The sequence below is a fragment of the Cebus imitator genome, unplaced genomic scaffold (genome assembly GCF_001604975.1).
Source record: "Cebus imitator isolate Cc_AM_T3 unplaced genomic scaffold, Cebus_imitator-1.0 Scaffold13, whole genome shotgun sequence".
NCBI lineage: Eukaryota > Metazoa > Chordata > Mammalia > Primates > Cebidae > Cebus > Cebus imitator.
This window is the reverse complement of record NW_016107328.1, coordinates 10,729,824-10,742,375: the sequence shown is the minus strand read 5'-3', so window position 1 is coordinate 10,742,375 and position 12,552 is coordinate 10,729,824. Positions and strand designations below refer to the sequence as shown.

The following is a 12,552-nucleotide window of genomic DNA, read 5'->3' as shown; positions in this document are numbered from 1 at the left end:
AGAATCACTTGAACCTGGGTGGCAGAGGTTGCAGTGAGCCAAGATCATGCCACTGCACTCCAGCTGGGGCAACAGAGCAAGACTCCATGAAAAAAAAAAGAATGTAGGCTCTTTTTGCCTCACTTTCCCCATCTGTAAAATGGGCTTGAGGACTTTTTGAGTTAATTCATGGAAATACTGAGAAGAGCACGTAGTTATTATTATTACTGTGACTTGGGAGGTGGAGGGAGGACTCCATTAAGGCCTGCAGTGTCACTGATCCCTGGGGCTTTCCTGGGGGGTGCCCACAGCTCGAGGGTGGAATTCTGTGGCATGTGCACCAGCCAGTGGCTACAGGAGTTTCCCTCCACCTGCTTCCCTTCTGGCCCTGAGCAAGCCCTATTTTCCTCCCTGCTAACTTCATGACCACAGGGGACGTTCAGGGAGGTTTCTGCCGTTTCCTTATTGAAGCCACTCACCTTCAGCACAGAGCCACCCAGGGACTCCTGAAGCTGTCCACCACTGCCTTGTCCTCAGGGGCCTCCCAGAAGGGCTGTGGGTCTTCCCAGGACATGGAACTGTAGTGACAGGGGTCCCTGGGGATGGGCAGTGAGGCTTGGGAAGTGAGTGGGGTGAAAGCGGAAGGCCTGCCCAGGCGGGTTGCATGGGAGGGGAATCCTGATTTCCTGGCAAGATGCTTCTCTGGACAGAAATTCCCAGTTATTGTGTTGTGGCACCTCAGCCCCCAGAAACAAGATGGGGGTTTGTGACAAAACCAAGGGCAGTCATTCCATCTGGTTTTGCCTTCAGCCTGTCTTAGACTTTTTTTTTCTTTCTTTTTTTTTTAATTGTACTTTGGGCTCTGGGGTATATGTGTACATCCTGCATCCTGCAGGATTGTTGCATAGGTACACAGATGCCATGGTGGCTTGCTGTCTCCATTCCCCCTGCCACATCATGCTACCTGACTTCAAACTATACTACAAGGCTACAATAATCAAATGAACATGGTACTGGTACCAAAACATCCTGTCTTAGACTTTTATAGCAGTCTTTTTACCCCCTCTCAACTGCTGTTGGTGTCCCCTGCCACCCTATGAAACAGCTCAGCAGGCTCGGAGAGCAGCTGGTGAGATGCTCTTAGCAAGCAGGGCTCTGAAAGCCAGCTCCCCCTCCCCATCACCTGTTCCCTTGGAGGGGTAGTTCCCGGATCTCACAAGTCATCTTGAGTCCTGGCCCTTCACTGGGACTGTGTTTGCCCAGGCCCTTTCATCAGGTATGAGGACTCTTGGATTTGAGTATTGTTTACCCAAACCCTGCCTGTGAAGCTCTCCACTGCTCTCCAAACTCTGTCCTCCAGCATTCAGTCTTGCTCACACTCTCCTCCTCTTCAATCCACCCTGAATTTCTTTCTCTTTTTTTTTTTTTAAGGTGGGTTTCACCATGATGGTCAGGCTGGCTTTGAACTCCTGACCTCAGGTGATCCACCCACCTCATCCTCCCAAAGTGGTAGGCCACTGCGCCCAGCCAATCCACCCTGAATTTCTGTTCCTGGGCTGTCCTATCTTCATGTCACAGGCCTCAGGACAGTTTTGTTTGTCACCAAGAGAAACAGGCCAAGGTGCACTGAGCTGCTGGTTCTTCCTGCTGCAGGCTTTCCCAGGGCTCTGATCCCAGAGCTGAGCAGGGAGCTAGTGGAAGGGGCCCAGGGGTACAGGAATTCAGGTGGGCGGAGGCCAGGGCAGGGAATAGGGGCCTGTCAGGCCCTGGATGTGGTGGGTGAGCCTGTCCTAGCTCAAAGTTAAGCACAGCTCCTGTGCTGACTAGAAATGGGTTTGGAGAGTAGGGTTCTGAAAATGCATCTGAGTCAATGCCCAGCCTCTAATAGTATCATCTCCCCCACCACACTGGGAGCTGCCACCTCAGCTGAGGACACCGTCTCCTATTCCTTTCTCTTCAACCCCATCTTCTGCCCCAAGCCAGGTCTTTCATTTCCCGTGTTGGTCTTGCATGGACCGCTCTGTTCTCCTAGCTCCACCATCAGACACTGACCTCGCTGTGGTGTGCTTCCCCGCTGTCTACTACCCATGGGTTTCCTGCTGCCCAGAAACAGAATCTGGGCCTGGGACACACTCGGTTTCTCTCTCCCCCATCTCACTTCTTTATATTTCTTTCTTTCTTTTTTTTTTTTTTTTAAGAGACAGGGTCTTGCTCATTGTCCATGCTGGAGTGCAGTGGCACAATCATAGCCCACTGTAGCATTGAACTCTTGAGTTCAACAAATCCTCCTGCCATCGAATCTGGGACTAGAGGCACACACATCAAACTAGGTTGCTGTTTTTTTGGTTTTTTTTTGACTAGAGATGGGGGTCTCGCTATATCACCCGGGCTGGTCTTGAACTCCGGGCCTCAAGCTATTCTCCCACCTCAGCCTCCGAAGATGCTGGGACTACAGGCATGAACTCCATCCACTCTTCTGTCCAGCAACTTGCTGTCTCTCACCCTAGGTTTCTCTCTCCCTTTGACAGCTACCCCTTTCATCTTGCTTCTGCTCCGAGGGTTTTGGGGTCTAATTCTCCCAAGTTACCTGCTAGGGTTGGGGAAGAGACTGGACCTTCCCATATGTTACCAGCTGGGAAACCATTCTGGGCCATCCCAGAGAGATCAGAGGCAAGAGGAGCAAGGTTTAAAGTCAGCCTCAAGGCTAAGGTGCTGGCCTGGGTGATGAGATCCATACAGTCATGTCAGGCTGCTGCAGGAGAGCCCCTGTAAGTGAGGTTTCCCTTCCTTCAGCCTGGGCCCTGGGGGCTGGGAGAGCCAGGGGTGTATGTGCAGGTCACGGGGCCTGAGTCAGGGCAGGAGGTTCGGCCGTCTCTGCATCCCTGCACTGTGCCATCTGTCTCAGGCCGTCAGCCTGCCTCAGTGTGTTCCCCTGGAGCCTGGGTCTGTTCTCTCCTGCCTGGCGGTGGGAGGCATAGGATAAAATGAGGGGGTGACAGGCTGTGACTCTTTCAGTCTACCCACTTTTCAAGCCTCCCCCTCGGGCTGGCTCTGAGACCGTTCCTCTTCCATTCATCCCTCAGTAGCCACGGGGAAGCTGGAGGCTCAGGTTCACTCTCTCGGGCTGTCTGTGGGAGTTTTGTTCTCCTGAGGGCCGTATGTGGGAGTATTGTTGCCACTGGATTTCTTGGCTCCCTAGCTTGGTGCTCAGGGTGGGGATGAAGACCTAACCTGCTGGACAGGAAGGGCTTTCCTAGAGACTGCCAAGAGCAGAGGCACAGCCACCCTGCATCAGGTAGGAGGCGGCATAAAAACAGGAAGGGCTGTCTAGAAGCCTGGCTCTGTGCCGGAAATGACAGCTGCCCTTTCTGGAGCCTTGGCTGTGTTCTAAGTGGCGTATATGTACTGGCTCATTCATCCTCACAACAGCATTCTGTGGTCGTTACTTTCATGAGCCTCACTTTACCTACAAGGACCCTGAGGCACAGGGTGGTCGAGTAGCCTCCATTAGGTCCCACAGGTGGAAAGCATCAGCCAGGATTCCAACCCAGGCAGTTAGAATCATCTGGGGCCCCTGAGCTTAACCAGCTGGCCCTATTCAGACCTGTGAGGCATGGTTTGTTGTTGGAAGACCCAGGAGGGAAGAACCTGCATTAATTTTGCATGACTTCGGGTTTCTTCGGGTTCATTTGCTTAGCAAATTCATTGAACACCTTCTATATATGAGGTATGAACGCGGTGAATACGTATTCATTTCACAAGCAATTTTAAGTGAAATTTTAGGTTTATAAAAGTTATACATGCTTGTTAGGAAAAAAGAGTACGATGAAAAATATTCAAAAAATCAATGATATCACCATCCAGAGATGATTGTTTGATTTTTTTGTATATGTGCACGTATGCATGGCTTTGCAGAATCGAAGTTAGGTTGAATATTCAGTTTTGAGTCCTGCTTTTTTCTCTTACCTCTTATTAAACAAGCATTCCTCAGGAGGCTGCCGGTGCTGGCCTTCAGATGAATCCAGCAAAGGAGAGTGCTCACTGTCACCACAGAGAAGGGAGGGTGCAGAAGTCAACAGACAGCTCTGGAGTCAGGGTGCTTAGGAAAGTCCTCACAGAGGAAGAGCTGGGTCTTAAAGGAGGATTATGGGTTCACAAGTCCTGAGAGGGGCCCAGGTAGCAAAAATAGCAAGGTGGAGATCTGGAGGACAGGATCGGAGGCAGAGACAAGTTGTCAAGGGCTTTGCCAGCTGTCCCCAGGGGTTTGAGCTTTATTTACCCTGTAGATGTTGAAGATCCACTCACAGGCTTTAAGTGGCAAGAAACGTTGGATTTGTACTTTAGAAAGGTTGCGTTTTTTTCTATACACTCTTTCGTCCTGTGATGAGTGAATTAGAAGGAAGAAGGCAAAGCTGGGAGACCTTTGGAGTCATCCAGGTGAGACATGATGAGTGCCTGAACCAGAGCAGTGGTAGCAACAAGAAGAGGAATGAAGAGGAGAGGATAGATCCCAAAGATATGTAAGAGGTAGAAAGGGCGGGTGTTAGTGGCTGACTTGGTGGCTTTCCCTTAGCCAGTGGGATGGTGGTGGGCATGCCTTAACCAGGGTCTTGAGTCACACTTGTGCAGCTAGGCTTGCTCACCTTTGTGCCTCTGCCCTTGCCATGAGAAGAATATGTCCAGGCAAGTCCTTTGGGCCCCAGAGGTGGAGTGGAGCTACATTGCCCCAGCCGTCTGCCAACCACAGACACGTGAGCTGTAATAGTAGATGGTATTTGTTTTAGGCCAGAGTTTTGGGGATGATTTGTTATATAGCAACTGCTAACTAAGAAATGCCTTTATTCTTGTCTTGAATGCTTTCTGTGTGCTGGGCTTTGTGTCAGGCACTGAGAATACTGTGCTGAACCAGGCAGGCAAGACCGTCACTTTCAGGAGCTCATGTTAGGGTGGGGGTGTCGCAGAGGAAGCCAGAGTGACTTTGAGGCCTCTGGTTCTAACTGGGTGCATGGTGGTACCATTAATTGGGGTGCGGGTCTTAGGATGGAAACAGGTTTTGGTGAAAAGATAATGGGTTTGATTTTATTTATTTTTTAGAGACAGGGTCTCACTGCACTGCCTAGGCTGGTCTCAAACTCAAGAGTTCTGGGCTTGAGCGATCCTCCTGCCTCGGTCTCCCAAAATTCTAGGATTAAGGCATGAGCCACTACACCTGCCCATGAGTTTGTGGGACATTAGTGGGAGCTGCCTAGGGTAGAGTGTAAGCTGTATGTGCAGCACACAGGAAAGAGGTCTGGCTGGGGACTAAAATTCTCAACATAATATAATAGAAGATAACCTGTACCAAAGGGAGTGAGACAGAGTAACTGCTGTAGAAATTCAGAGGAGGAAGAGAGGACTTGGGACCTGGGAAGATGAAAGAGATTTTGTTCTGAAGGTAATCTGTAAGCTGGTTTATACTCACGGAATTGAGAGGAGAAAGGCACACCCCACAGAATGAACAGGACCTGCAAAGGCATGGAGATGAAAGACAGGAAGAGCTGGATTGTGAGGAGAAGGCTGAAGAGTCAATCGGGGCGAGGTCATGAAGAATCTTGAATGGCAGGCCAAGGAAGCTGTTGTGTTTCATTAGGAAATAGGGAGCTATCGAGTGTTTTTGAGCAGGGGAGTGGCATTCAGTACATATGTCTAAGAGATGGGCAGTCATGTGCAGTGGGGTAAATTTTGAAGTAGAAAGCAAGAGATGTTGGTTCTAGTCTAAGTCATTTACTGGTCCTGGGATATGGGGCAAATGATGTCTGATCTCTGAACTCCAACTGTCTCACTCCAAAAAAATGGGAATAAAGTTATCTGACATTCATGTGAATCTTAATTATGTAAGAAACATGGCAAAATATGAATGAAGTTCTTGGAAGACCACACAGCAATGCACAAGGATAGGTAGGTATTAATGTGACCCGGACTGCTTCAGCTGAAATGTGAGGCTGGGATTCCCAGACAGGTGTCCATACTGCAGATTCATGTCCTTAACCTCAGTCTCTTCTCCCACCTTGGAGAGGGGATGGACAGAGATGTGAACCCTCTGGCAGCTGCCAGAGCTGGGATTTATGTTCTCAAGCCCTACCTTCCCATTCTTGATGCAGTCCCACGCCACTCTTTACATGACAGGACATGTCATTTAGAGAGGGCCTGCTCAGGAGAGGCCTGTGTCAAGGCCACAAAGCACCAGCCTATGCAACGGTCACTGTCCTCAAGGAGTTCACAGGCTAGTTGGATCATGAGGGCACGTTCCTCAAAAATCCACTGGGGTGGCACCTGATAATGGGCCAGATGAGTGGTGCAGACAGTTGCTGGTGGAGGGCGAGGAGAAAGTCGAGAAAAGCAGCATGGGAGTGGGCCTTGAAGACTGGTGGGGTTTCAAAGAGGGGAAGGGAAGGGAGTCAGAAGGACAGGGGAGGACTCTTTCCTGTGTCAATCCATTGGTTTCCCCTGAACACTGAAACCAAACACTAAAACCCCATTTAATGAAGCAAAGACAAATGTGACCACAATGAGAGAACCACCTCACACCCATTAGGATGGCCATTATAAAAACAAAACAGAAAATAACTAGCATTTGGGGCGGATGTGGAGAAATTGGAAGCCTCGTGCATTGCTTATGGAGAATGTAAAATGGTTGTGGCCACTGTGGAAAACAGTGCAGTAGTTCCTCAGAAAGTTAACTATGGAATTACCATAGGATCCAGCATTTCCACTTCTGGGTATGTACTTGAAAGAGTTGAAAGCAGGGATTCAAACAGACCTTTGTACACCCGTGTTCACAGCGGCCTTATTCACAGTAGCCAAAAGGTAGAAGCAACCCAGGTGTCCATCAATGGATGAAAGGATAAACAAAATATGGTGATATATACAATGGAGTATGATTCAGACTTTAAAAGGAAGGAAATGCCGACATTCGCTGCAACATGGGTGAAACTTAATGACGTTACACTGAGGGAAAGCTAAGCCGGTTATGCTAAGCCAGTCACAAAAGGACAGTGTTTGTATGATTCCACTTATATGGAGCATCCAGAGTAGTCAAATTCACAGAGACAGAAAGTAAAATGGTGGTTTCCAGGGGCTAGGGGTTTGGGGAATGGGAGTTTGTATTTAATGGATACCAAGTTTCAGTTTGGGACAATGAAAAAATTCTGGAAATGGTTGCTGGTGATAGTTGCACAACAATGTGAATGTACTTACTGCCACTGAGTTGTACACTTAAAAATGGTTTAAAAAATGGCATGCACACACACAGAGACAAATGTGATGGGTCACTTACATCTCAGAAATATGAGTGACGTGGAACTGTTTGAGAAGCCGGGGAAGAAATGGGGTCCCCAGTGGATAGGCCTGCTGAGAAATCAGCAAGTAGCCTGGAAATGGGGAGGACTGGTGGACCAGGACAGCAGACTCTTCAACTGACCACAGATAATCCAAAAAGCTGTAGGGAGTATAGACACCTCCCTCTAAGCAGCATTTGGGTGGCATTGGAGAGGCAGTCAGGAGGGTGGGTAGGTTTTTCTGGTCTTTTTTTTTTTTTTTTTTTTTTTGAGACGGAGTCTTGCTGTCTTGCCCAGCCTGGAGTGCAATGGCACCACCTCGGCTCACTGCAACTTCTGCCTCGTGGGTTCAAGTGATTCTCCTGCCTCAGCCTCCCAAGTAGCTGGGATTACAAGCATGCATCACCACACCTGGCTTATTTTTGTATTTTTAGTAGAGAGGGGGTTTCACCATGTTGACCAGGCTGGTCTCAAACTCCTGACCTCAAGTAATCTGCCCGCCTCAGCTTCCCAAAGTGCTGGGAGTACAGGCGTGAGCCACCGCGTCAGGCCCTCACCTGTCTCTCTTGTGCCCACCCGCAGCCGGCCCCAGTCGGCGCCATGGCGTCTGCCGAGCCCCTGACGGCGCTGTCCCGCTGGTACCTGTACGCCATCCACGGCTACTTCTGCGAGGTGATGTTCACGGCAGCCTGGGAGTTCGTGGTGAACTTGAACTGGAAGTTCCCAGGGGTCACGAGCGTGTGGGCCCTCTTCATCTACGGCACCTCCATACTCATCGTGGAGCGCATGTACCTGCGGCTGCGCGGCCGCTGCCCGCTGCTCCTGCGCTGCCTCATCTACACGCTCTGGACCTACCTGTGGGAGTTCACCACCGGCTTCATCCTGCGCCAGTTCAACGCCTGCCCCTGGGACTACTCCCAGTTCGACTTTGACTTCATGGGCCTCATCACCCTGGAGTACGCCGTGCCCTGGTTCTGCGGGGCCCTCATCATGGAGCAGTTCATCATCCGCAACACCCTCCGCCTCCGCTTTGACAAGGACGCCGAGCCCGGGGAGCCCAGTGGCGCCCTAGCTCTGGCCAACGGCCACGTCAAGACTGACTGAGTAGGGAACGGGTGGGGGGCCTGGGGATCTCTCATGGAACTCATGGACCAAGAGACCAAGCTGGTGAGGTTGCCCCATCCATGCCGCACAAGCCCTGCCTCGGCCAGGCCTCACCCGTGTAGGGCACACACAGCCCCCTAACCTCCACGGGGGGCGGGGGTCAGGTGTTGGGGGATGGGGTGTGGAGGTCGCAGAGGGACATTTGGAAAGGTCCACGGATCCTGGCCCAGCTCAGAGGCTGGTGCCGGGAGGCCTGTGGCTGAGCAGCGATGGACTATGTAGTTGACTTTGGAAGCAGCAGGCCCTGTCCTGGCTAAGGGACGATGAGAATGGGGCTGCAGGTGGGAGGCAAGGCCTGACCTCCTTCCCTCCCCTCTGGATTTAGTTGGGCTTTGGCTGGTTCCATTAGGCAATATTCAGGTGCTTGCTTGCAACCAATACCTCCCCAGGGGCCTGCTGAGCTGCAGCCGAGGAGAGACTGGGCAGCCAGGAGGCTGCGTGGCCGCAACGCTGGTCTGCAAGGGCTGGGAGACCCTTCCTTGGCTCCTCTCCCCTCCCCCAGGGCCCTGCGCTGCTCCCTTGGCCTTCTGGGGCCCCCGTGGTGCTGGATTCCCACCAACCTTGGGCTTTTGGAAGTTTCAATCCCCGTGTGTTCGGTGGCGTTTCCCCCTTTACTCGCTTGTGTTCAAGGCCTTTACCATTAGCGGCTCTTTATCCATGTCAGTCACCACACCTGCCCCACCCCAGCTCCCTAGGCAGCACAGGAGCTGGAGATGGAGCCCTGAGACACCCCCAACTCCCACCCCCTGCAGCTTTCCCTCCACTGTTCCCGCTGGCCTGATGCCTGGGGAGTTCCTGAGTTGCGCCTCCCTGCCCCTGGTCTAGTGGGCCGTGGCAGTGCTCCCTTGTCATAGCGGCCCAGCTGAGAACAAATGATGCCCTCCAATGCACAGGCAGGCTGGGATAGGCCCTGTGGATCCACAATGGGGACCTAGAGGCAAGTCAGTTTGGTAGGGAAAAGGCAGAGTTCCAGGTCATCTATTCCCTGGCTGGTTTATGTTGAAGCCAGAACTGAGCAGTCTAGCTTCTATGGGATGGGGAAGCCAGGTATCCAGCATTGGAGACTGATGGAGAATGAGAAGAAGAAAGAGAGGAGAACCTTGTGGCTGTAGAGGCTCTTGGAGCCTCCTTTGTGGCAGGGTATCAGTTCTAGTTCTGCCATAGCCCCAGCCCTGTAGCAAAACCTCAGGGCTGCCCCTCTCCCCAAACTCCTCCCAGCAAGGCTGGCCCTTTGAGATTACTCCTTCAACAGTATTAACCCTGCCACACTCATGGGCATTGGTACCTTGGTTCCACTGCCTCACTTTGCCCAATGACAGGTCCATTGCTGGCAGTGGACGGGTGACATACTCCAGCCTACTTGGCTCTGACCTTCACTCCCCAAGGGGAAGGGTCCATTAGAAAGTGGCCCATCCCATGGTACATGGTCTCTCCTTCACCACACTAGGACTCTTAGGTAGAAATTAGCCTTTTCCTTTTTATGGATCGTTACAAAGTGACAATAACACTTGTGGAGAGAATGTCCTCTTCCCTGCTGGCTGTCCTGCCCAAACCGTGCAGATAGCACGACCCAGGTTGCAGGGTGTGGTGGGGTGGGCGACAGTTGTGTCCTAGGTCTGGAGAAAAGCATGCAGATTCTACCTTTGGCAGGATTTTCTGCAGTTATCCCTGTCCAGAGCAGAATGAAGGGTATTTCCTAGCCTATTTCCTGGGCAGGCTCCTCAAATCCAGGGATTAGCTACTTTCTTCAGGGGCCAGCCCTCCTTTTGATTGTATTTTGGCCCCAATTCCAGGACTTTGGGGGTTACAGAGAATCAGGCTTCTGGTGAAACTAGATTGTTTTCCATCTATAGGTGGAGAAAATTCCAGGAGAATATTGTCTGGCTTCCCTGTTCTCTCTGGGCAGTTGTCTCCTTGGTTCTCTCCCCAACTCCATGTTGTCTCAGTCTCCCAGCACCCCTTCAGGCCTTCCATGTGGGCTCCTAGACCCCACTACCCGTCTTTACACCCCTATTCCACAACCGAGTCCAGTGACCAGCTATTCTCAGCCAGAGCAAGCCCTTGAATGGTCTACCAGGTCTTGCTGCTCCAGATGTTGCCTTGTGGGCATTCCCTGGCACCATTTACTCTCTGGGTCCTATAAGCTCCCAAGTGCAGGAGGTCCTGGGGTACACCTGTGTGCCTGGCAACATCCAGCATTGTGTTTCTGCTCCATCGAGGTGTCCCATTGCTCCAACTGCCCTTCATAGGGCATCAAACCTCCAGCAAAGGAAGACAACAACCCATGACCTGACCACAGGATCTACGGGTTCAAATCTCACCAGGGATAGCCCAGACTTCAACTCTTGCTTTTCTGGGTATCAGGGCCCCAATCCCTTGGTGCCCAGGGACTCAAAGTTTGGAATAATCCCAGCCCTGCCAAGCATTAAGGGTGCTGGTGGGGAGTGTTTGCCTGCTGTTTGTGAACCTCTGGTGTCCTGGGCCTCTCTCCACTGGACATGGCAGCATCTCTGATTACAGATTGCAATGTGCTGCCCTGCATGGTTGAACTGCTTCTGATGTCTGCGAGGCATCCTGTCCCATGTGCCCTGTCCCCTCTTCAATGCCAGTGAGTCACAATGGCCTAGCTTATTCACAGCAATAATACCGAGGGAGTGCCCATGAGGCCCTTTTGTCCTGGTCCCTCACTCTGCATGGGTCTCTTGGGGAGGCAGCTGCTGAATGGGTCAGTTCATGAGAACCTGCATTTACGAAGCCCTGGACTATGCAGGCATTACCCTGGGATGCAGACAGGTGAGAGGCCCAGCCCTTAGAGGAGCCATGACAGGGAGCATGCCTTCCACCCTGGGGCCACCCAGACCTGGAGGAGCTGCAGGTGCCAGCTCTGCTAAAGGGCCTTTGAAGTGGGTGGGACCATCTCCCAGCTGGGCAGCTCTTGAGAAGGACACACGACGGTTTGTGCGCCCATGGCCTGCTCTGTGTCTCCATTGGTCCCTCTGTCTCTTCCTTTTCACATTTGTGCACATAAAATATACTGGTGTTTGTGTTCCAAGACTGGCTCTGGCCCATCTGTTTTTCATCTTTTGGAACCACTTTTCAGGGGCTGCTGGGGGCCAGGCCCTTTGCACCCTGGCATCATGCCCTCCTGACCCAAGAGGGCTGCTGGTGGGTCCACCCCATGGAGGGGGCAGGTGACACTCCCTGCCAATCCTTCTTACTGTCTTTGCTCTGACACTGGTAACCTGAAATCACCCACTGACCCCAGTTCTCAGGTGGCATAATGTGATCCAGGCCTTACTTTTGTCCCATGCCCCCGGGCAGAGGGCAATCCCAGGCAGTTATACAGGTTGGCTGCACCTGCCCATGAGACGAGCTCCTCCTGGAAACATCGGCCTTGACTTGGGACGTCTCATGGGGCAGGAGGGACCCCCAAAGACATAGAAGGCCAGAGCCCTTTACTTTGTATTACATTGAAAGCCCTGTTTCAAAGAAATAGCTCTGCACTCCTCTCTGGCAGCCCTGCTTTTTCTGAGAAGTGCATTTGGAGGGAGTAATCTCTCCCCCTTTATGGACCTCTGCTCCATTGAGCTTCCCTGCCTCCCACCACCACCAAGCCACTGCCCACTTTCCTACTTCCAGGAAGAGGATGGAGGATTCATAAATTGCTCAGTCAGGCCAGGAGTGGTGGCTCACACCTATAATCCCAGCACTTTGAGAGGCTGAGGTAGGAGGATTACTTGAGCCCAGGAGTTTGAGACCAGCCTGGGCAACATACAGAGATCACCATCTCTCCAAAAGAAAAAAAAAAAAGTTAGCCAGGCATGGTGGCACACGCCTATAATTCCAGATACTGGGGAGCCTGAATCGGGAGGATCACATGAGCCCAGGAGTTGGAGGTTGCAGTGAGCTGTGATTGCACCACTGTACTCTGGGTGACAGAGTGAGACCGTGTCTTGAAATCGCTCAGTCATTTCAGCAAACACAAATGGCCTGGGCCACCTGTCGCAGCTAGGTTATAGAACACCCACTGCTTTTCTGGATGGAGTAGGCGGTGAGCTTTCTAAATCATTGGGAAGGCCCTCTGCCTCCCTCA

General features: G+C 51.9%; 1 protein-coding gene across 5 annotated transcripts in view; it reads left to right on the top strand.

Annotated features, from left to right (window-relative positions):
* The window catches only part of TMEM229B (transmembrane protein 229B), a 43,281-nt gene extending 31,770 nt beyond the window's left edge, over positions 1-11,511 (top strand). For 3 of the 5 annotated variants that reach the window (XM_017500827.2, XM_017500816.2, XM_017500809.2), the window contains exon 3: positions 7,878-11,511. In XM_017500827.2, coding sequence (XP_017356316.1) covers positions 7,896-8,399 — 504 coding nt within the window. In that variant the 5' untranslated portion in view covers positions 7,878-7,895 and the 3' untranslated portion in view covers positions 8,400-11,511. Of the gene's footprint in view, positions 1-2,402; positions 4,417-5,413; positions 5,553-7,877 lie in introns of those variants that run through there. The other 2 variants (XM_037728697.1, XM_037728709.1) reach the window with 2 other exon arrangements.
* Positions 11,512-12,552: the final 1,041 nt, after the last annotated feature.